Below are 25773 nucleotides of genomic sequence, written 5' to 3' on the forward strand. Positions count from 1 at the left end.
ATTTTAGTTTTGTAGTATGACTTTTTGGTCTGTCTTATTGCGTATTTGTATTTTCTTTGTAATTGTTTCCATGCGTTGCGTGTATGCTCATCTTTTATTTTTTTCTATGCACGTTAAAATTTTCTGGATTGTGTTTTTAATCTTTTCAATTCTTCGTTGAACCACGGTATCGAGTTGTGTCTGCGTGAGATTCTTGTTCATAAGGGTGCTATTTCGTCTAATATGTGTTTACATCTTTTGTCCCATTCTGAGAGGTAGTATATGGAGTCCGTTTGTGTTGTCCAATCATTATTGTATATCTGTTTCCAGAATATTTCCGCGTCTATTTGGCCTCTCGTGGTGTAGGATGTGTGTTCTCGTATGTGGAGTGAACCTTTTTTCTGCCATTCTAGGGATAGGTTTAGTTTGTAATGGTCCGTCCATGGTGTTTCTGTCCATTCAGTTTCTGTTATTGTTAGGTTCTGGTCCGTGGACAGTTTATATGAGATGAGGTCGAGTAAGGGTTAGAAAGTCTATTCCAGGCATATGGTGCAGCAAGACAGAAGGAAGAGTCTGGAGCTAGCAATGGAGGAAAAGGGTGCAGATAAGAGAGATTTACCCAGTGAACAGAGTTCACGGGGAAAAGTGTAGGGAGAGATAAGAGTGGAGAGGTACTGAGGAGCTGCAGAGTGAATGCATGTGTAAGTCAATAAGAGTCTTAAGATAGTTGACACCTTTTAGAAAACAGACTACATCTGGATGAGCAACCAGAGAGGAATTTAAAAGATCCCCTCAAAAACAATTCAACGCAGCCACATGAACTCTAAGGGCATTATACGTTAGGCCCTTTTTAAAACCTTCTTGCAAAAAAACTATAATTTGAGGCAAGGCAGACAAAGAGAGAGATGGCTCTTTCTGCAAGCTTTGAAAACTCTCTAAATATGTGCGTATGCTGAGGAAGTAAAATGCTTCCTGTCCTGAAGGAGAGTAGTAATCACATCTTCAGAATAGCCCTTCAACTTTGACCTTTCAAGAGCCAAGCCATAAGACCAAACAGAGATGGATTCTCCATTCATACCTGTCACTGAGAGAGCAAGTCTTAAAGAAGTGGAAGCCAAAAATGCTTGTCTATGAGAATTTACATTAGATCTGCATACTAAGGCCGTCAGGGCCAGTCTGGAACTATCAGAATGATCCAGCTCAGATGAACCAGAACTCTGTGGAGCACTATCATTGACCAGGAAGGAAAGATGTAAAGTATATCTGTCCTTAGCCATGGTTGGAGAAACACATTGATCCCTTCTGAACCGAGCTCTCTTTTACTGGGAAAACAAGAAACGTTTGCATTGCAATGGGAGGCAATCATATCGATGACAGGAATTCCTCACTTCTCTGTAATCATCTAAAAGACTTTGGTCGACAACTCCTATTCTCATGGATCGAGAGAGTTTCAGCTCAGAAAATCTGCTTGCATAAGGTCCAGTAATATAAGCTGTAGAAATCATGGGTACATGTTTTTCTACCCATTGAACTAATAGGCAGCTCTCCTAAGTAGTCCAGAGATTGCAAGGGATCCAACTGGCTCTTGGAAAATTGATCACTTAGCCTAGAAATTACAGGAAATATATCACCCGAGATGTGACAGTGATACTTTCTTGAAGGACGAGGCACTGATCAGCCAGACATCTAGGCAGGGTTGAACCCCAATTCCTTCTGTTCTGAGGAAAGCAGCTACAACCACCATGACCAAATGGCATTGCTTGAAATTGAAAGTGCTTTTCTAGAACTGCAAACTCTAACAAACGCTGTGAGGGGGTCAAATGGGAATGAGAAAGTAAGCTTCCTTGAGATCAAGTAAACATGAGAAATTCCCCTGGCCACACAGCTGCTATACTTGAGCACAAGTTTTCCATGTGGAAATACTTCACTCGCAGAGACTTGTTCACCAGCTTGAGGTCTAGGATCGGCTGAAGAGAGTCCACTTTCTTCGGAATCACAAAATAAGTGAAATAACGGCCTTGCCCTGTTCATGAGAGGGAAAAGGAAGGACCTCTCCCAAGCTTTGTAGAGTGAATGCACTGCCCTTGTCTTTTGCAAGGCCTTGCACAGGGGACTCTAAAGAGAAAATCTGCAATTTGAGAGCAGAACTCTAATATATAACTCTCTCTAATAATGTCTAGAACCCACTGGGTCTGACAATTTTGGTCCACTCCTCGTAAAACTGGGAGAGAGACTACTACTACTCATTTCTATAGTGCTACAAGACATAACCAGTGCTGTACACATAATATGCAGGTGCTTTCTCTATTCCTAGAAGGCTCACAATCTTTGTACCTGGGGCAATGGAGGGTTAAAGTGCCTTCCCTAAAGTCACAAGTATCTCCAGTGCGAATCAAACACAGGTTGCCAGGCTCAAAGCCTCCACACCACTCCTCCTATGACTTGTTGTGAAGAGTGGATCGGCACCTCATCACTACGAAAGATGAGAGACTGGAGAAGAACTTGTGATCTGGGCATAATTTCCCTGATCAGAATGAAAAGACTATTTTTGCTGATATCTAGGTCTTTGATACACAGGAGCCCATTCAGGCCTATATCTTTTAGTCATAAGCATAGCCAGGTTGTGACATCGGGGGAAACGGAGAGCTAACTGCGTAGGCACGATGGACCGTGTGAAAAATAGGCGCTGGCACAAGTTTAGCTAGGGAAGCAGTTGCTCCCCCTTCTGCCCCCCTAGCTATGCCACTGCTTTTAGTGTCCTTTAGCCGAAGACAAGATTGGTTGGACCTAATTGAGACCTTAGGCTTGTCCTCCAGCAAGCGCTGAGTTTATTTATTTATTTATGCATTCTTGTACCCACTATTATCCAAATACAAGTTTTAGTTCAAAGTAGCTTACAATTTACATTTTGGAGTAGTTACAATAGTGTTATGCAATGTTGAGAGGGCATCTATTGTTCATGTGGTAATTCATAGAGTTTTTGAAGAGATAGATTTGATGCAGAAAAGGTAGTGGTAGCTTTTGTGTTCAATTGTACATTTTTGGTGAAATTTATTCATATAGTTTTTGGAGGTACATTTGAAAGTTCTTGAATCCCCTAAGTCCTTAACTAATATCACCAGATGTTCACAAAAAAAAAAACAGTTTTTCTCTAAAGGGCCGTTTAGTAAGCCGTTGCTTAGAAGCAGCATCTGCTGGCCAAAGCAGAGTTATAACAAACATCTGGCTATTATTTTATTTCTAAGGCTATCTGCTTAGCTGAAGCGTTAATAGGATCCCATAGTGAATTAGCCAGATATACCAAGCCAGTTTTCATAGCAGGAAAATCTAGGGATGCCTGACTGACAGAATCAGATAGCATCAATCGCTTTCTGAACACAAACACGCTCTAGGAGCACAAGAACTGCACAATGATGCTTGAAGAGATGAGGCAGAAATCTCAAATGATAATTTTAAGGCACACACATAAATCTTGAGAGCTGTATCTCCCTCTACAGGAAAGGTGATCTTTTCAGTTACTACAGCTCTTAAGGCATCCACCTTATGCAATTTTAACTTCTCCAATTCCTCAGGAGAAATAGGATATAGACACCCTGAGACTGGAATCTGGAGTAGCACATTGTACAGTAATTAAATCCTGCATAGCCTCATATACAGGAAAAGACTTTGAAGGTTTCTTCATAGGACTAGAAACAGAGGAAGATGGAGAAATAGGAGAAGAACTATTAAGCACCTCTGTTTTGTTTTGTTTTTGTAATAAACGCAGGCAGTTCATTTCATATGAAACATCCTGCTTCAGGATCATCATCTAAAAATCTCCCCTTCTTCCAGAACCTCAGGTAAGGCAGAGTGCAAAGAAGCTGCTGAAATGCCACCCTCTGAACCAACATAGGAGTCTTTGTGCTTTCACAACCTAAACACCCTGTTATAACATTTTCTTAAACTTGTAACAAGTCCCTCCTATATGGAATACTGCCATGTATATGAAAGATACATTACCTATAGACACAAGATCACCAGGTATAATCTCGTCACTGGAGACAGGTCTCCACTTTCTGTTTCTGTAGACCTAAGGAACAAGAAGGATTACAACAAATCAAACTCAGCAACAATAAATTCTCACTTTTAATCAAATGTGTTTTGTATGACCATGAAAGTCAAGCTTATCTCCTCAAAAGATCACTGTACATTCACCATGAAAACAAATCCAGTAACATAATCGCACTTCAACAGTAGTTAGTTGTGTTGGCTAGCCAGAAAAGGACTTTTCAGGCAGACTGAAAACCAAGATTTAACTTGTAGACAAAAATGAAGTGGAACTGTGGAACTGGGGGAGGTGAGCCAGACTAGGAGCAATAGAAGAGTGGCTAGATCAGGGGGCAGCTTGACTTATCTGCTCTGCTCCAGGCTCCTCTTCCCCACAGGTTGACTACTGTTGGGAAGTTTGAAACAAAGTGGTGGAACTGAGTTCTAGGCCATTCCCCCAGAAATCAAGCCCTGCTGAAAACTCAGGTGTGCTGCTATATGTAACCAGAGTTCTGTCTCTTTATCAGGGGAATAATCCTGACACCAAATTATGCATATTGTAAACCCACAGTATTTTGTCATCATTCTACTTATTCAGCTGCCAGAAGACAGAACCCTGGATCAAACTCTAAATATTCTTGCTTCGCATACACTGGAGAACAAATTTCAGAAAAATATTTGTTTTGTCAACAAATCTGGGTTAATCTGATATAATTTACAACCCTGAATCAGAATCAGCCCATGTGGGATCAGCGACCGGCCGATGAACCCTCGGAGCACGGAGAGGCAACTGAACCTCTCCCCACGAGGGACCGCAAGAAGCTCGCCGCACGCCCGGCTCTGCCCCCCGCCTGGAGCCTGGGCAGCGAGTAGCAAGCGGCGATCAGGGTCAAGCCAGCCAACGAATCCCATTCGTAGTCGGAGAGAGACACTGTGGCCGCCCTCGATGCAGGGAGAGGCAGTCAAACCCCTCCCCACGGGGGACCACGCGAAGATCGCACGACAGTGGTTGCGCATTCAGCTCTGCCTCCGCCCGCCCACCCAACCGGAGCAAGAAGAGGCAAACGAGCCTATCCCCTTCAGGGACCACACGAGACCGCGTGGCCACGGTCATGCGCCCGGCTTTGCCTCCTCGCCACCCGCCCGCCGGTTCCTTGGACAGCAGCAAAGAGGAGCCATGCCGGCGGGCCCTCCCTGAAGAACAGGAGCTGCGGAAGCGTGAAAGTGCTGTTAAGGAGGTCGCTGGGGCCGCCGAGGGCTTGGCCAACGTCACCTCGCAATCCAAGTGGTCGGGGCAGCGGCAATAGTGCAGGGAACGGGAGTGGCACGACAGATAAGTTCGGGAGCCAGATCCACGAGACTCAATGCATGGTGGCTCAATCTGAGGCTGTTGCCTCTCTCCTAGCTTCTACCTCCTACCACTAACACAGTTCCGGAGCTGTGGAGTCCCTGTGCCCTGGACAGCGCACCTGAATACCAGACTGTGAGTAAACTGTCTAATTTACCTCGAGATACTGAGAACTCACAACTGGCAAAGCCTGGGAGGCTTGACAGTGGATACCAAGGTAAAACTAAATATTTACTGAGGGAGCTGGGGACACTCTTAATGGGACAAACGTACCACCAGGAGACCCCAGTGCTGCATCTATCAAGCCAAGAAAGCTAAGCTTGCAAAGGGAGCATACTGTGCAAGCAGATCAGGCCAGTTAATCATACCCTAACTAAATAACCAGCATGGACTAGTTGAGCATGCAACCTTAATTTGAATCAAACTGACTATGACTGATCCGCACACAATTGAGCTTTAACTAATGACCAGCAATATCTGAGACCGCTGAAACATATTAAGAGAGATACTTGAGAAAAGGAAAAGACTTCATGGAAGTTTAAAACCAGCTTCATGCACCAGGATTCCTTGCTGACCACATTCCAAAGGCTAATTAAATCAAGTACCTTCCCATTCACTACGGTTATTGGAAAAGTAATGGAAGCGATGCTGAAGGAAAGGATAGTGAATTTCCTGGAAGCCAATAAGTTGCAAGATCCAAGACAACATGGTTTTACCAAAGGGAAATCGTGCCAAACGAATCTCATTGAATTCTTTGATTGGGTGACAGGAGAATTGAATCAGGGACGAGCTATGGACGTAATCTACTTAGATTTCAGCAAAGCTTTTGACACGGTTCCCCACAGGAGGCTCTTAAATAAACTGGATGGGCTGAAGATAGGACCTGAAGTGGTGAACTGGATTAGGAACTGGTTGACGGACAGACGCCAGAGGGTGGTGGTGAATGGAATTCGCTCGGAGGAGGGAAAGGTGAGTAGTGGAGTGCCTCAGGGATCAGTGCTGGGGCCGATTCTGTTCAATATATTTGTGAGTGACATTGCCGAAGGGTTAGAAGGTAAAGTTTGCCTATCTGCAGATGATACTAAGATCTGTAACAGAGTGGACACCCGGGAGGGAGGGGAAAACATGAAAAAGGATCTGAGGAAGCTAGAAGAATGGTCTAAGGTTTGGCAATTAAAATTCAATATATCCGAGTAGGGAATGTACTGCAAGTCCCAGAGCCAAAATTCACAATTTATTTCAAAACGACTCTAGTAATATTTCAAAAAACTTTTAATTGTTATAATTATATTAAAACATATTTCTCTACTTGTTATCACTGACTTCTTGCCCTATGCTGTTCTAAACCATATTTACAACAGTATTGAAAACAACACTAAAAGCAGCATTCATTGGGAATCATATACATGATTTTCCAATTATACAGTCATTATAGTTAATATCAGATTACTTAATCTCTGTACAATACTTGGTGAACGCCACGCCTTCCACGTGGCCAGTATGTAGTAATCAGTCAGTTGTATAAGTCCCAAATGTGCCGCTACTCAATTAGCCGTCCATGTTTTAACAGCATTAGATAGGGCTTGAAAGAACCAGTGAAAAACTCCTTTTAGTGTTGTTTTCAATACTGTTGTAAATATGGTTTAGAATTAAAAGTTTTTTGAAATATTACTAGAGTCGTTTTGAAATAAATTAAAATTCAATGCCAAGAAATGCAAAGTGATGCACTTAGGGAATAGAAATCCACGGGAGACGTATGTGTTAGGCGGTGAGAGTCTGATAGGTACGGGCGGGGAGAGGGATCTTGGGGTGATCGTATCTGAGGATTTGAAGGCGACGAAACAGTGTGACAAGGTGGTGGCCGTAGCCAGAAGGTTGTTAGGCTGTATAGAGGAGGTGTGACCAGCAGAAAAAAGGGGGTGTTGATGCCCCTGTATAAGTCGTTGGTGAGGCCCCACCTGGAGTACTGTGTTCAGTTTTGGAGGCCGTATCTTGCTAAGGATGTAAAAGGAATTGAAGTGGTGCAAAGAAAAGCTACGAGAATGGTATGGGATTTGCGTTACAAGACATATGAGGAGAGACTTGCTGAACTAAACATGTATACTCTGGAAGAAAGGAGAAACAAGGGTGATATGATACAGATGTTCAAATATTTGAAAGGTATTATCTGCAAACTAACGTTTTCCGGAGATGCGAAGGCGATAGAACGAGGGGACATGAAATGAGATTGAAGGGGGGCAGACAAGAAAAATGTCAGGAAGTATTTTTTCACGGAGAGAGTAGTGGATGCTTGGAATGCCCTCCCGCGGGAGGTGGTGGACATGAAAACGGTAACGGAATTCAAACATGTGTGGGATAAGCATAAAGGAATCCTGTGCAGAAGGAATGGATCCTCAGGAGCTTAGTCGAGATCGGTAGGCGGGGCTGGTAGTTGGGAGGCGGGGATAGTGCTGGGCAGACTTATATGGTCTGTGCCAGAGCCGGTGGTGAGAGGCAGGACTGGTGGATGGGAGGCAGGGATAGTTCTGGGCAGACTTATACGGTCTGTGCCAGAGCCGGTGGTGGGAGGCAGGGATAGTGCTGGGCAGACTTATACGGTCTGTGCCAGAGCCGGTGGTTGGGAGGCGGGGATAGTGCTGGGCAGACTTATACAGTCTGTGCCCTGAAGAGCACAGGTACAAATCAAAGTAGGGTATACACAAAAAGTAGCACATATGAGTTGTCTTGTTGGGCAGACTGGATGGACCGTGCAGGTCTTTTTCTGCCGTCATCTACTATGTTACCTTCCCATTGTCTTTCTAATACCTTTCCCTGACCAAGAGCCACCCTCCCCTCTCAGCCCACATGTTAGCAATTAAATACAGCCACTAAACTCAGCAAGAGGAACCTATCACTGTATTAACATAGGCAAGAAATGAACACAATAGCATTCTAAGCAGGCATAAGAAACATCAAGAACTGAAAGTAGCATATAGTGACTACTGTAGATCTGATCAGCAACCTGGAAGCAATATATCTGAGTGATAAGAATCCCTAAACAAGTTCCCTGTTGGCATGCATGTCACCCCCTGCTAATCACCCTAAGTCACTCTAAACTTAGAATCTTCCAACCTAATGGCTTACAGTTGTATCTGTGACACCTCCCTGCAAACTACCTTGAAAGTGCTCCGAAGGTTCCCCCTGTAGGGGTATTTCCCTGTGATCTTACCTGAGCTGGTCTGGGTTCATACAAGCCTATGCACAAACAAGATGGATGCTATACCCTTTGACCTGTGTCAGCAAGTTCCAGCTTCAGCTTGTGGAAAATCACTGACAGGCTTGCTGAAGCCAAGGACAGTCTGTGTTCCAACCACCCCCTTCTATCACCTTGAGAAGCTGAGAAGGGAGGCAGACATGGCACCAGAAGTTATCATTCTCCAAGGTCACAAAACAAAGAACTCTTCTTGCCCATGTACCGAACTGAACGAGATCATGATTGGTCCAGGCTATCACCTGATCGCGAGGTACTGGGAGAGCGGGAACAGAAGTAAGTTAGTAAGTGGAGACCCTCGGAAGGAGGGGTAACTGGTAAGAAGACCTGAGGAATCCAGCAAGGCTCGGAGTGAGCCAGAGACTGTGTATGATACCAACCTTGTGACCTGCATAAGTGGTGCAGATACCTGTGGCAGAGTTATTGGCTCTGAGATCCAACACGGAGAGACGGAAACCTGCTTGCTGCAGAGAGAGGCCCGCATTACATCTAAAACAGACCGCTGAGACAGCGTCTGGGAAGATTCTGCTCCGTTCTTATCTGAAGCCGTCATAAGGACAGTGGTAAGATCACGGTGATTTACTTCCTAGTCTGGGATTAGTTACTGGTGTTATCTAAGCAAGGAAGATTGGTTTATGTCATCTCATGGTCAGAGAGAATAAGCTGCTAATTTGTATTGTGCATAAGAGGTGAGAAGTTTTCATAAGGATTATTAGGATATCATTTGTACTGTTCTAATCGTTACCGTACTTAGTCTCAGGATAATCAGAGTGTAGTTTAGACAATATATTTTGGTAGTGCTCATATCAGTAAGAGATATTTTTATTGCATAAGCTATCGCAGAGTGTTTCTATTTTCCTATCTATAATAAAGCTAATATATATCAGCTGTGTCTTTCTTTTTCACTCTTCACACAAATACACCTGGAGAGGTGCCAGAAGCAAGATTCCTGTATATCACCCTAGACAGAGCTAGTGAGTCTGTTAGACAGACTTATGCATCAGGGAATCTTGGTATAAGTAATCTGGGGGTACCTGTTATCCTAAGAGTTGTTTATCTACACCTACAAATGGGGGCTCGTCCGGGATTTGAACCCGGGACCTCTGCCTCCCCTCTATCTCCAGCCAAAGCAAGAAATAGGTTCCTGAAAGTTCAATGGGCATGGAGAGTGGAAGCAATTAGCTGATAGAAGACAAATTAAAGGAGAATCCTGTCTCAGAGCTATTCTCCCCCCCCCCCCCCCCCATCTCCTCTGCTCACTAACGTATCACTAGACCCGGAGCCACTGCTGATCTCAACAGCTCATAAGCAAGCTGAAAACTACAAAAAACACAGAAGACCTGAACACCAGATTCCATACCAAAGAACAAAGTCCTATCACGCACCCTATCGAACATGGCCTACTAAGCAAGCCCACAGTGAATTGATACCAAAATGAATACCGTCAAACCACCCCTAGCGATCTACTCCTTATCATTGATCCACTGAACACTAACCACCCCACTCGCAGAAAGTAACATCATACCCATACTACATAATCATCTACATACCACACCTCATCAAACTGACAACAACCTAAACAAAGGAAGAACACCAACATGCGGACAACCACAACAGAAGGGAAAGAAAGGTCCTAACAAACTTACATTAACAAAGAAACGACAACTAACAAAAATCCACACAACACCAAACATAGAAGACCCATACCAAAATATTAAAGTGGGTTACATCAACACCAGATCCGTAGTAAACAAAACAACAATATTAACAGACTGGATCATGTCAGAAAACCTTGACCTACTTTTCATCAATGAAACCTGGATCCATGATCAAAAGGACCCTATAATCCTAGACCTATGCCCTCCAGGATACAAAATCATACACTGGACCAGAAAGGAAAAGAGAGGCGGCGGCATAGCACTAATCTATCGATCCCACTTTACCACAGAAACCACTGCTGAGTCCTTAACACCTCAACTTGAAATTGCCTCAATCAGAATCCACAACAAAACCCTGCGTGATCACGTGAACTGTGTCTTATTTTATAGACCACCAGGTAATTAGAACAAAGGCCAGACAAACTTCATGGACTTCATTTCAAACACTTGTGTAACCAACTCTCATATACTAGTATTAGGAGACATTAACCTTCACCTAGAAGACCCAAACTCTATCAATGCACGAGAATGCAAGGAATTCCTCCACTTATGGGACCTCAAATGGCCACATATGCAAGCAACCCACGTTAAAGGGCTCACACTTGACCTCATCTCACACAAACTGTCAACAGACCAGAACCTAATAATAACAGATGATAAATGGCCAGAAACACCATGGACCGATCATTACAAACTAAACTTATCCCTAAAATGGTGGAAGAAGGATTCATACTGTATACAAGAACACACAACTTACAGCAGAAGAGGTCACGTAGACTCGAAAACATTCTGGCAACAGATATACAATAACGAATGGACAGCACAAACAGACTCCATATACTACCTCATAGAATGGGATAAAAGATGCAGAAGCGTACTAGATGAAATAGCACCCTTACGAACAAGAACCTCACATAGGCATAACACAATATCATGGTTCAACGATTAACTGAAAAAGTTAAAAACACAATCCAGGAAACTCAAACGAGCATGGAAAAAAACAAAAGATGAACACACACTCAACGCATGGAAGCAAACACAAAGAAAATACAAATACGCAATAAGACAAACCAAAAGGTCATACTATAAAACTAAAATAGGGACAGACTACAAAGACACGAAGAAACTATACCAACTCGTGAGCAAACTACTAGACACTACCTTGGTCACTACAACTAATACAGACATCCCATCTGCAGACAAACTTGCTAAATACTTCAGTGAAAAAATTGGAAACCTACGTAACACGCTACCTCATGACACTACCGACATCGAAAACTTCCTCAATGGTTTGGACCCAACCCTTGGAGAATACCCAGCTGACCGAACCTGGTCAAGCTTCGCTCTGCTCACCGTTGAAACAGTTACCCAGGCGATTAGTAGGTTCTCCAACACTCACTGTAAACTGAATACCTGTCCCACCTCAGGTGTACTTCCAGATTTAACCCCATTACAAACAGCACTTTCCTCAGTTTCCCAACGGTTACTTTCCCACAAACTTGTCCTTAACCTAGCTAAGACCACCACCTGCTGGATTACAGGAGCCCATCCCAAACCATCATTAACCCCACTCTTATTTGATCTTCCAATTCAGTTGATTCAGTTAGATACTTGGCCATCTTGGCTTTATAGTAGCCTTTTGACAAACCAATCTCGCCGACAATATGTAATAGATTCTATTGGTTATGTTGTCTTCATTCAGTATCCCAGTATATTGATTTTTCATCTTATCACACTTAATCCATGACTTCATTATTTCACAGACTACTGTAATACTGTTGATAACGGTCTTCCTAATTTCCAATTACGTCACCTGCAAATGTTAGAAAATACTGCTGCCCGCTTACTCTTCAAAGATAAAATAAATGATCACATCACTCCGCTTCTCAAGCAAATTCACTAGCTCCTGGTAAAATTTCGATCCAATTCAAAATTCTTCTCCTTCTTATACAAAGTTTTACATACAGGAAGCTCCTCCTATTTATCTTCTGTAATCATGCCTTATACCCCATCATGTGCATTGCGTTCTATTGATTCTCCTGAGCAGACCCATTACAAGTCTACAAAGAAAGCAGCTTTTTATTTTCTGGCCCCAAATTTATAGAACAATTTACCACCTGAAATTAGATCAGAGCTCTCCCTGCCTCGGTTCAAAACTCTATTAAAAACTTACTTTTTTCAATTGGCCTTAACATTCACCTCTAGATGGAAACCTAGGAGTGGAGGAGTGACCTAGTGGTTAGGGTGGTGGACTTTGGTCCTGGGGAACTGAGGAACTGAGTTCGATTCCCGGCACAGGCAGCTCCTTGTGACTCTGGGCAAGTCACTTAACCCTCCATTGCCTGCCACATAGAGCCTGCCATGAATGGGAAAGCGCGGGGTACAAATGTAACAAAAAAAAAAACCTGATTCAATAGTGCAAGTGCATCATTATCTATGATGTTTTTTTAATAGAACCTGTTGTAGAAATGTACTGTAATTTATGCCATGTAAAGTCCAGCACGACCAAGTCTAAGGATCTGAAGTATTGAATAAAAATAGATGGCTTGTAAGTTCCCCTGGTGTGTCTGGCCAGCTGTGGGCAATCATATGCTGGAGAGATAAGTGGTTAACAGCAAATAAGACAAAGGGACTGTCTCTAGGGTACTGTGTGTAAGGAGATGGAGCAATCTAGATGGTTACAACGGAATGAGCTGAGTATGCGAAATGACACGTACACATGTTTATGTATTGTGTGTAAGGAGAGGGAGCAATCTAGGTGGTTAGAACAGAATGAGCGAGTATGTGAAATGACACGTACACATGTTTATGCAATGGATGAAGCTGATGTGGAGCAGGTGAGTGGAAAAGCAAGGTTCATGCAGTGATCATGCTGTGAAGCCAACCAACGACAATGAAGAAAAACTAAAAACAAGAGTCTGGTAGGCTGGTTGGTGGAAGTTATGTGAACTGGGACATAACACCACAGTCATGTGATATTTATTTTTGTTACATTTGTACCCCGCGCTTTCCCACTCATGGCAGGCTCAATGCGGCTTACATATTGTATACAGGTACTTATTTGTACCTAGGGCAATGGAGGGTTAAGTGACTTGCCCAGAGTCACAAGGAGCTGCCTGTGCCTGAAGTGGGAATCGAACTCAGTTCCTCAGTTCCCCAGGACCAAAGTCCACCACCCTAACCACTAGGCCACTCCTCCACTCGGATATGGTCATGTACACACAGTTAAACTTATAAAAGGAACGGTTTATTACTACAGAAACAGGAATCTTGCTAGAACTGAGCAGAACTTACAGACTGTTTGGGGCATGGCAATCACAAGCTACAGACTACCTGTGGGCCCTGACAGCTACAGCCCTGGTTAAGGCTTTGTTCTCTGAAGAAGAGACTTTACCTTTGTTCCTGGGCCTGTGAAGTAAAAGGCCTCAGATTTAAGTTTAATAAAGCACTTATTTCATTCTACAACTTTGTCCGACTGTGTTATTGGGAAGGCCCACCCTCTACCCTCACTCACAGTATCACACTCCTCCGTTTCTACCTCATCTACCTACTGTTTTTCCCCCATTTCCCTCTTATCCACTACTCAGTCATTCCTATTACTACTATTTAGCATTTCTATAGCGCTACAAGGCGTACGCAGCGCTGCACAAACATAGAAGAAAGACAGTCCCTGCTCAAAGAGCTTACAATCTAATAGACAAAAAATAAAGTAAGCAAATCGAATCAATTAATGCCTCTCTTTATGCACCCAAGCATCCTTCTGGCTTTGGCCGTCGCTTTTTCTACCTGTTTGAAAGCTTTAAGCTCGTCAGACACAATCACCCCCAAGTCCTGCTCTTCCTTCGTACACTGAAGCACTACACCCCCCTATACTGTACTGTTCCCTCGGATTTTTGTGTGGCCCAAGTGCATTACCCTGCATTTTTGCCAAATATCAGTCCATTCCTCCAGCTTCGCTAGGTCCTTCCTCATGTCATTCACACCCTCCAGGGTGTCCATCCTGTTGCAGAGTTTAGTATCATCCGCAAAGAGCCAAACCTTACCAGACAGCCCTTCGGCAATATCGCTCACAAAGCTGTTAAAAAGAGCCGGCCCTAGGACCGATCCCCACGGTACTCCACTGACGACACCCTGTTCTTCAGCACAAGCTCCATTTACCACCACCCCGTCTGCTACCATTCAACCAATTTTTAACCCAATCAGTTACTCTAGGTCCCACACTGAGAGCACTCAATTTATTTATCAGTCGCCTGTGCAGAACCATGTCAAAGGCTTTGCTGAAATCCAAATATACCACATCAAGCGCCCCTCCCACATCCAACTGTTTGGTCACCCAGTCGAAGAAGACAGTCAGATTCGTCTGATACGACCTGCCACTAGTGAAGCCATGCTGCCTCGGGTCCCGCATTCCATGTAGTTCAAGAAATCTCACAATCCTCCTCTTTAGAAGTGTTTCCATTAGCTTACTCACCACCAAGGTCAGACTGACAGGTCTGTAATTCCCAACCTCCTGCTTAATTCCACTCTTGTACAAAGGAACCACATCCGCCCTTCTCCAGTCCACTGGGACCACTCCAGTTTCTAAGGAAGCATTGAAGAGGTCCATCAGTGGAGCCAACAGAACTTCTCAGAGTTCCTTAAGCACCCTCGGGTGTATCCCATCAGGCCCCATTGCTCTGTCTACTTTTAGTTTGGCAAGCTCCTCACGAACACAATCCCCGTACACGGGTCTTGGTCTACCATACATTCATTCCCTTTAGCCTTTGTTTTCTGCAGCCCTACCCCCTGGTCTTTCTTTCGTGAACACAGAGCTAAAATAATCGTTAAGCAGTTCAGCTTTATCCTTATCGTCTTCCACATATTTCTCTCCTTCAGCTTTGAGCCTCACAATGCTATTATGGCTCTTCCTCTTGTCACTTACATATCTGAAAAAGGTCTTATCCCCCAATTTTACTGTATTAGCTATCCTTTCCTCCATTTGCCGCTTCGCTATCCTGATAGCTTTTCCAGCTTCTCTTCGCTTATTTAGGTAATTTCTCCTGTCTTCATCTTTCTGAGTTATCTTATAACGTGCAAAGGCAAGCCTCTTTTCCCTTATCTTTTCAGCTACTATATTCGAGTACCAGAGAGGCCTTCTTTTCCTCTTACTTTTATGTAATTTTCTAACATAAAGGTTAGTTGCCTTTAATATAGCTCCTTTCAATCTTGTCCATTGCTGTTCTACATCCATCAGCTGTTCCCATCCCGCTAACTGTTCCTTGAGAAATTCCATCTCGACAAAGTTAGTGGAGGAGTAGCCTAGTGGATAGTGCAGTGGACTTTGGTCCTGGGGAACTGGGTTCGATTCCCACTGCAGCTCCTTGTGACTCTGGGCAAGTCACTTAACCCTCCATTACCCCTGGTACAAAATAAGTACCTGAACATACTATGTAAACTGCTTTGAATGTATTATTTATTTATTACATTTGTATCCCGCACTTTCCCACTTATCGCAGGCTCAATGTGGCTTACGTAGTAACAAGAGAATACAATCTGTAGTATCAAAATCAACAAAGGAGGTATGTGGTAGGACAAATGTAGTTGCAAAAACTACAGAAAGACAGTATATCAAGTCCCATATCCCTTTTCCCCCTTTCCTTTGAAATACAGGACCTTCAATCTCGAATGAGCCCTCTCTTTTTAGTATTGAACCATACCATACGATTATCACTAGATGCCAAATGGTCTGCCACCTTGATGTCAGAAACGTACTCTCCATTCATAAGCACCAGGTCCAGAACAGCTCCATCCCGCGTCAGTTCCATTACCCATGCTGGAACAATTCTTCCTGCAGGGAATCTAAGATCTCTCTGCTTCTAGACGACCCCACAGCAGGGACACCCCAATCAACATCCAGCATATTGAAGTCACCTATCAATAGTACTTCCCCTTTCCTAGCTATCTTGCGGATGTCTTCAATTAAGTCACTGTCCATTTCTTCCGACTGTGAGGGAGGTCTGTATATCACTCCGATATAGATACATTTTCCTTTCCCTCTTTCCAGTTTAACCCACGGCGCTTCTTCCATACCCCACATGTCCTGCGGTTCTGTCACTTGGATATCATGCTTAGCATATGCCACACACCTCCACCCTTTTGTCCTACTCTGTCCTTTCTGAATAGATTATAGCCAGGTATAGCAACATCCCAGCCATGGTTTTCTGTGAACCACGTCTCTGTGACCGCCTCTAAATCCAAGTCCACTTCCATCATTGTAGCCTCAAGATCTATAAGTTTGTTTCCCATACTACGGGCATTGGTATACAAGGCTCTCCAGATTATACTCTTTTTATTCACTTATATAGATGTCCTAACTTCCTTGGGGTTAATTATGGCTTCGTTGCCTTTTATACCCATCCCCATCAATTTTAAAGCCCTCTTTAGTACTTTAGCCAGCCTGTTGCTAAAGACACTCCTTCCCTTCCTTGATAGATGGACACCATCACCGCTCAGTACCTCTTGGAAAATCATCCCATGGTCTACGAAACCAAAGCACTCTTGTCGGCACCAACCACGCATTTATCTCCAAGATGCGAGCTTCTCTCATTCGACCTTTACCTTCGACAGGGAGGATCGATGAGAACACTGCCTGCGCACCTAGATGCTTCACCCAAAGCCACAAAGTCTCGTATGAACAATAATAATCAAGATGGGACAAAATCATGAATTGGATCAAAAGAGCAAAATTAATTCTTCGTAAAGTCCGTATCAATCTCAACTGTTTTCAATTTTTAAAAGATTTTCCTCAATAAATGATTGATTTGGAAACCATAAGATAATGACGAATCAATAATCACTCCCAGTACCCGGAATTCAGTTCCAACAGGAAAAGTCTAATGAAAAAAGGTATGATATCTACTGATCTCTTAAACCATAAGATCTTAGTTTTACTAGGATTTAATTTTAATTTATTGAAGGAAGCCCATGCGTGAATTCTAGTTATAGTATCTGGTAGTTCAGTATTTATTTTTATTACATTTGTACCCCGCGCTTTTCCACTCATGGCAGGCTCAATGCGGCTTACATATTATATACAGGTACTTATTTGAACCTGGGGCAATGGAGGGTTAAGTGACTTGCCCAGAGTCACAAGGAGCTGCCTATGCCTGCAGTGGGAATCGAACCCAGTTCCCCAGGACCAAAATCCACCACTCTAACCACTAGGCCACTCCTCCATTAACTGGCAAAAGCAGTAAAATGTCATCTGCATAAGAAAATAGGTTCCGAGAGATCACGTGACGTCATGACTAGGAGCGGTTGAAAAAAGTCTCCGCTCCTACTAACCTGCCCGTTAAACCCTCGAAATCGCGGAAATTGACCTGAAAACAGATCGCTGAACTCACCACCACACACAAGAAGTTAAGGTACACAATCGGCGCGAAGCATACAGAGAATCAATGGCGGCGAAGAACGTTAGAAAAGAAAGAGAAAAAACACGAGCCGGTGAAGAAAAAATGGCGGCTCCGGCGAGCCCGACTGCGACTGCCATGAGCTCAGTGTGGGTGGCGGAAGTGGCGGCGGAGGTGACAGCCGCTATGGAACCCTTGCTTGAGCGACGATTAGGGCCAATAGATAACAAAATAACGGCAGTACAAGAAAATCTAGGGCAGCTAACCAAAGAACTGATGGAATATCAACAACGGCATGGGGCCCTGGAAGACAAGGTACTCAAGATGGAGGAGGAAAACACGAAGCTCAGAACCATGGTGGAAGGCTATGAAGAGAAGCTTGAAGATCTTGAGAACCGTTCCCGCAGAAATAACTTAAGATTTGTGGGACTGCCTGAAGCTTTAGAAACAACAAATTTGCGAGTGTTTTTAGAAAAATGGCTGTCAGAACAACTACAACTCCCAGAAGACCTTGGAGCCCTTCAGGTAGAGAGAGCGCATCGAGTAGGGCCTAAAAATGCAGAAGCAACACGCCCGAGAGTGGTAATTTGCCGCATCTTAAATTTTGCACACAAAGAAGCAATACTACAAGCTTTGCGGAAAGAACAAGAACTGCACTATGGGAATAAGAAGATTTTATGCTTTCAAGACTATTCTGCATCAGTGGCGATGCAGAGAAGGAAATTTTCTCCCATATGCTCAAAACTCTATGAAAAGAAAATTCGATTTGCACTCCAGTATCCAGCCAAATTAAGAGTCACTTACCAGGCGGCCACGCAAGTGTATAATACAGTTGAGCAAGCGCAAGCATTTTTGAACTCTGTTGAACTTCGTTAACTGGGAGGCCATATGCAGGAACTATAGATATATCATGGAAGACGGATAGAAGAAGGTAAATCACAACAGGCGTTGGATTATAAAGATTTAAGTGAATCTGAAGGATCTCAGAATCCAGAATGAGGATTTAGAATTGTTGGATTGGCAAGAGAGGCAAAATCTGGAGAAAAATCTTAGGAGAACACGAAGAATAACCAAACCCTCCGGACTTTATGTTGGATTGCATTTTGAAAGATAGGCCGGAATAATTGAACAAAATGCTATTGAGGATTGAGATAAATGTACAAGAGACCTGCAACAAAGTTATATTGTAGAACTGGGATAATCTGCTAGAAAGCCCTGGATGATCGCAATGTAACAAGGCTGGAGAAAGACCCAGAAGTGTCATTAAGGAGAGGCGCAGAGGAGCCAGCTTCTGGTTTGGAGGGACATTTGGAAACTTTGAAATGAGAGTTTTCTTTTCTTTTCTCCTTTCTTTCCTCTTTCTCTCGTTTCTATTTGAAGTTGTTACTGATGTTAACAGAATTAAGTTGATATGTTAAGCGCATATATGAGAAAGATATACTGGAGGGGGGAGGGGGGAAAGAAGAGTATATACATGCCTCCTAGATTGTAAGAGGGAGAGGGTAGGAGGCGTTATACGTGATGGTCTTATGTCGAGACCTAGACTCCGTAGAAGGGAAGTTGGGATTAAAGGGGGTAGAGGAATGTAGAAGGGGAGCAGCGGGAGGGAATAGGGGACGGGGAGGAAGGGAGACCTGGGAGAGACGATTAATTAGACCTAATAAGGATTACATATGGCTTAGGATGGAAAGGGAGGAGGGGTGGGGGCTGGGACACCCCTTATCCTTGAATAAGTGGTATACATATCAGAAACAGGGAACATATATGTTATGGGACCTCTAAAAGTAGTTACATGGAATGTGGGAGGGATCTCGTCCCCTATAAAACGCTCTAAAATCCTGCAACACTTGCAAAGACACAAAGTTGATATAGCCATGCTACAAGAAACCCACTTATCGACAGGGGAACATGCCAAACTTCGAACTTGGTGGGTGGGGGAATGTGTATCTGCAGCAGCACAGGGGAAGAAAGGAGGGGTCGCCATCTTGTTCCGAAAGGGAATAGCAGACAAAGTTAAAGTGCATTTTACTGATCCTGGGGGTAGATTCATACTATGTGAGGCTCATATCCAACGCCAGATGGTGCTGTTTGGTAATGTATATGCCCCGAACCAATATGAGAGGAAGTTTTACAAGATGATCACCTCAAAATTATTAACAAATAATTCGTTACCTATAATAACAGGGGGGGATTTTAATATGGTAATGGACCCATTGATGGATTGTACGGGAATAAGGAGACAAGAGCTTAATCAGACATCCAGAGGGCTGCCTAATCTTTGCCGACAGGTGGGACTGGTAGATGTATGGAGGATATTAAATCCACAGGGGAAAGACTACACACACCTTTCGCGGGCGCACAGCACACAGGCACGAATTGATTATCTGTTGATCTCAGAACAGATGTTTAGTTCAGTGACGAAGTCGGTTATAGGAGCAGCTGTGATATCTGATCACGCCTGGGTGGAGATGATTTGGGCGCCCAAAGAGGAGAAGGGAGGGGAAAAGAGATGGGTTTTTCCTGCAGAGCTATACCGAGATCAGAGTTTTAAGGCTGTTATACAGCAGAGTTGGCAAGACTATAAACAACATAATGTCATACATGCGGAAAATCCAGTTTTGTATTGGGAGACGGCTAAGGCAGTATTTCGAGGAGAGATTATCAGCTACACAGCACATAAACGCAAAACTCAGAATAGAGAGATATTGAGACTAAGTCAATTAGTGTGTAAAGCTCGGAGGAGGTATGGTCAACAGGCCTCCACCGAGAATAGACAGCATTTAATGCTTTTACAGACGAAATTAAATGAAATACTTCATTATAAAGCTGCGAAATCGCAAACATATTACAAATATCAGTTATATAAGCATGGAAACAAGTGCGGTCGTTTAATGGCGCGCTTGATTGCAGCTAAACAGGGCAAAGCTAGGATCTTGACTATGAAGAAGGGACAGGGAGAACAAATTCATACGGATAAGGAAATAAGTGAGAATTTCTACCAATATTACAAACGGCTATATGAGGCCCCACCTGATGATGGCCTAGAGGGTGGTTCATATCTAGATCAGATCAGATTGCCAAAATTATCTCCCCAAGAAGGGCAATGGCTTAACACACTTATCACGCCAGATGAGGTGTATCTGGCGATTAACCAAAGTGAACTGCTTAAAGCGCCGGGAGTAGATGGGTACCGAGCGGAATTTTATAAAATCATGGGAGAAGAAATAACAGAACCCTTGGCCGCAATGTTTAACACTCTAATAGAGAAGGAAAGGATGCCTCCGGATCTAAATACAGCTTGTATTATAGTAATTCCAAAAAAAGGGAAGGATCCGGAGCTAGCTGAGTCATATAGACCTATTTCGCTCCTGAATTATGAAGTGAAATTGATGGCTAAGATTTTAGCAAACCGATTAGCAAGATTCTTGCCGAAACTTATACATGACTCCCAAGTGGGGTTTGTGAGGGGACGGAAAATTACGAGGAATGTCCGCAAAGTCCTGGCATCATTAGAGGCCAGAAATCGAGGAAAGAAACAGTCTTTGTTAATAAGCTTTGATGCTGAAAAGCCTTTGACAAAGTAAAATGGAAGTTTCTATACGCGGTTCTTCAGAAATATGGAATCACGGATAGATTTTTGTCAGGGATAAAAGCTTTATATGCAGAACCGAAGGCCAGAATATCAGTCAATGGAATAACAACTAGAGATTTTGAAATAAATCGGGGAACTAGACAAGGTTGCCCTCTATCGCCTCTATTATTTGTCTTAACTTTGGACCCTTTGCTGAGAGACATTGAGGAGCAACAGGCGGTAGCGGGGATATCAATAGGGGGAGAGGTCTTTAAGGCGGCAGCATTTGCCGATGATATTTTGGTTCACTTATCAGATCCCCAGAACTCTCTGGAGGCTTTGCTGGAGATCTTCTCCGAATATGGAGATTATGCGGGCCTTAGTTTAAATTTAGAGAAGTCAGAGGCTCTGGCCTCTTCGGAGGAAGTATGGCAACAGTGGAGAGGCGAGTTTCCCTTGAGGAAAGCAAAAACTTTTTTCAAATATTTAGGAATACTGATGCCCATAAATCCAGCAAGGCTGTATGACCTTAATATCAATAGGCTGCTGCAGGAAACTCAGAAGGTGTTACAAGGATGGCTGGATCTACCACTATCAATGCTAGGTAGAGTGAATTTGATTAAAATGGTGTTATTTCCTAGGTGGCTTTACGTAATGCAAACCATCCCGATGTGGCTTAGAAGAAAAGACTTACAGAATTTCTATAAATTAGCATCAAAGTTTTGCTGGAGGGGCAAAAAACCAAGAATTCGCTTCGCGACCTTAGTAGGTACTTGGAGTCGAGGAGGGGTGGGTATGCCAGATCTAGAACTATATAACCAGGCATGCCAATTGCGCTATCTGGGAGATTGGTGCTTGGACACACAACGATACACCCCCACTGTGCTGGAGGCGGCACTCTGGGAACCTTATCAATTATTCTCACTCTTACATCACAAAGCAGGGGATTTACCAGAAGGGCTCAGTAAGTGTGTGCTGTTGCGACCGCTCAGGGAGATGTGGAAAGTACTTATACGACACCTAGGGGGAGACCCTAAAGTAACAGATCTATTAACCATACGTGGAAACTGTGAATTCTTACCAGGCTTGTCGAGCCGATACTTTGTAGCTTGGGCAAAGAAGGGGATTTCCAATCTGGCACATCTGGCGGATGGAGGTGGGCAGCCCCTTACAGAAGAAGAAATACTGGAGAAAGTGGGTGATTCCTGGGGTAATAAATTTGCCTTAAGACAGGTGCGACATTATGTGGCCTCTCTCCCGGGAGACCCATTGAGAACTCGGATGGGGGATAGGGTAACAAATTTTTTTCACTCTTTGGGTGAAAATGAACCTACGATATCCCTGCTCCATAAAACAATATCAGGATGGCGACCCCCCAGAGATTATAGCAATTTGAAGAGCGCATGGGAAAAAGAACTAGGGACTAGAGTAGTTTCATGGGACATTACTAAATCAATAGCAAGAATACCTTTGCTAGTAGCTGATGCTCGCTTAAGAGAATGTGCCTATCGTTGTATTCACAGGGGATATATAACTGCAGTCCAATTAGCCCATATGGGAGAGAATCGGAGACCAATGTGTCTTAAATGTGGAAAAGACCTTGGCACAATGTTGCATATGTTTTGGAGATGCCCCACCTTAAAAAGATTTTGGGCACAGGTCCGAAGGTTTTGGAAGGAGCGACTGGGGCTTCGGATTTTGGGGACAGCGGAGCAGTTGATTTTGGACATCCACGGGGCCTTCAGAGGGCAAAATAAATTTGAAACAATATTGCTCAGAAAGATGAGTTTACTAGCCAGGAAATATATTTTACAGTCCTGGACAAGCAAAGATCCTCCAGCATATTGGCACTGGAGGAATCAATTGCACCAGATGGCTTCTTGGGAGACTAGGGAATCCCGGCTCTCAAAGAACAAGAGAGTCACGTTCTTGGCTGTTTGGGGGCCTTATCTGAAAAATCTAAGCCAGAGAGGTCGAAGTTTGCTCTTAAATGAAGGATAATCCATAGATTACAATGAATAACTCCCAGGTCGCGAGGGGGTGGGAGGAAGGGAGGGAGAGGGAGGGGAAGGATAAATGGGATAAGAGCAATAAAATAAAGGCTGTATCATAACATGTATAAATGCCATAAGTTTATTGACAAATGGTTGTATAATCAGTTTGAGATATGTTAAAGGTTAACTGCAGAGCCTTGTATGGCTTTGATTATATTTGTTGCAAATCTAATAAAAATCGTTTAAATATAAAAAGAAAATAGGTTCCCCCGCGGCCCAACGATGACATGAAGAAATAGAATAAAACCGGAGACAGAGGTGAACCCTGAGGGACCCCACGTTCAGATGACCAAAATCTCAAAAACTCTATTGAAACCAGTACTTGTTTTGTGCCAGTACAGCATACCGGCACCTTTTTTCCCAAGGGCCAGCTCACCTGCCTGCCCTTAGCTCCCCAGCCCTGCTTTCTGTTCCTGCCGCCCGCAACGCGTTTAAATCTTTTTTTTTTTGCCTGAAGACGCAGCGCCAGCGTTAGTGTAAGGACCAGGCTCACCTCCTCCAGCCTTCCCTTCATTCCCTCTCAGTGTCCCGCCCTCGCGGAAACAGGAAACTACGTCAGAGGAAGGCGGGACACTGAGGGGGAATGAAGGGAAGGCTGGAGGAGGCGAGCCTGGTCCTTTCACTAACGCCAGCGCTGTGTCTTCAGGTAAAAAAAAAAAATAAAAGATTTAAATGTGTCACGGGGTGGCAGAAACAGAAAGCAGGTCTGTCGAGGAGCTAAGGGCGAGCACCGGGCAGGTGGGGCTGGGGTACTGGAACTCGACGGGGGCTTAAAAGAGGGGGGGGGGGTCGGTGGAGGCTGGGGTGAGTTACTGAACATGGAGGGTAAGATGGGGCAAAGGAGAATCGCTGAACATGGAGGGGAGGGCAGAGGAGAATCGATGGGCAATGATGGGAGGGGAGGTCAAGGGAGAGAGGAGAAATCGCTGAACATCGATGGGAGGGGAGGGCAGAGGAGAATCGCTGGACGTGGACGGCAGGTGAGAGAGGAGAATCGCTGGACGTGGTTGGGAAGGGAGGATGGGGCAAAGGAGAATCGCTGGATAGAGATGGGGAGGGCAGAAGAGAATCTGGACATGGATTGGAAGAGAGGGCAGGGGAGAGAGCAGAGTTGCTGGACATGGACGGATGAGGGAAGGGCAGGAGAAATGCTGGACGGATGGAGGAGAGGGAAGACAGGAAGGAGATGCACATGGATAGAGGGAAGAGAGGAAAAATGCTGGACATGGATGGAGTGGAGGGCAGGGAAGAGAGGAGAAATGTTGGAAGGAAGGAAAGACAGAGGAAGTAGTAGATGCACATGGATGGAGTGGAGGGAGAGAGGAGAAATGCTGAACATGGATGGAGGGAAGGGAAGACAGAGGAGGAGATGCACATGGATATAGGGGAGAGAGGAGAAATTCTGGACATGGATGGAGGAAAGGGAAGAGAAAGGGAGTGCGATGAACATGGATGGAGGGGAGGGGGAGAGGAAAAATGCTGGACATGGATGGAGGGAGAGAGGAAAAATGCTGGACGTGGATGGAAAGAGGAAGGAGATGCGTACTGAAGATGAGGGACAGCAAAAAGAGGGGAAAAACTGCACATGGATAAATAAAATAGGCAAAAGCTGGATCCACTCTATACCTCCTCCAGTCAAGTCCGCAGAGGACCCAGCTTTTACCTATGGATGTAGGGCAAGAAATGAAGAAGAAAGGAGGAAAGTAAAGAAATAAATGGAAAGGAAGCCCTGGAAACTGAGTTAAGGGAACAGATAGAGAGCAGCAGAATCAGTGACTACGACCAACATGATCAGAAAAACAAAGTCACCAGACAACAAAAGTAGAAAAAATCATTTTATTTTCATTTTACTGTTTGGAATATGTCCAATTTGAGAATTTATATCTGCTGTCTTATTTTGCACTGGGTATACTAGAGCTGTAACAGCTTACAGAAATTATTTATAATGAAAAAAAAAATCACAAGTTATTTATTTTCTCCTATACTGATATAGTATTGTCAATGAAACTGCTTATTTATTTATTTATTTATTGCATTTGTATCACACATTATCCCACCTATTTGTAGGCTCAATGTGGCTTACAGAGTTTGTTATGACATTGTCATTAATTGATATCAGATACACTTAGTGTTGTGTAGAGATTAAGTAAGGGAAGAGAGAAGAAGGTATTAGGTAGGTTAGTATGGAGGTGGACTTTAATAATTGGAAGGTTTGGTGAGGTATGCACCAAGGCTGGTATAATGGGTGTGGCTACTGTGGATGTGACTACCATGGGCGGAGCCGTAGATGGTGACCCCGCGCATGAGTACTGGTACCTTTTTTCCTACAAAAAAATGCACTCACTGAAACACACATTATAGGTGGGAAAATATGGGATACAAATGCATCAAACAAACAAACAAATAAATACGTATGATTCTTCAGAAAATCACTAAACCAATTATATATAAGGCCCGCAATACCTATGTCAGCCAACCTCCTCTCAAGTAATAGTGTGT

The 25773-nt window shown here is 43.8% G+C and overlaps 1 protein-coding gene across 1 annotated transcript in view; it reads right to left on the bottom strand.

The window, feature by feature from the left end:
* Positions 1-25773, bottom strand: part of ATP13A1 (ATPase 13A1) — a 343318-nt gene that overhangs the window by 220249 nt on the left and 97296 nt on the right. Inside the window, exon 6 of the mRNA XM_030197562.1 lies at positions 3979-4048. Within this exon, the coding sequence (XP_030053422.1) occupies positions 3979-4048 (70 nt within the window). The remainder of the gene's footprint in view (positions 1-3978; positions 4049-25773) is intronic.

This window comes from Microcaecilia unicolor, chromosome 3 (assembly GCF_901765095.1).
Source record: "Microcaecilia unicolor chromosome 3, aMicUni1.1, whole genome shotgun sequence".
Lineage (NCBI taxonomy): Eukaryota > Metazoa > Chordata > Amphibia > Gymnophiona > Siphonopidae > Microcaecilia > Microcaecilia unicolor.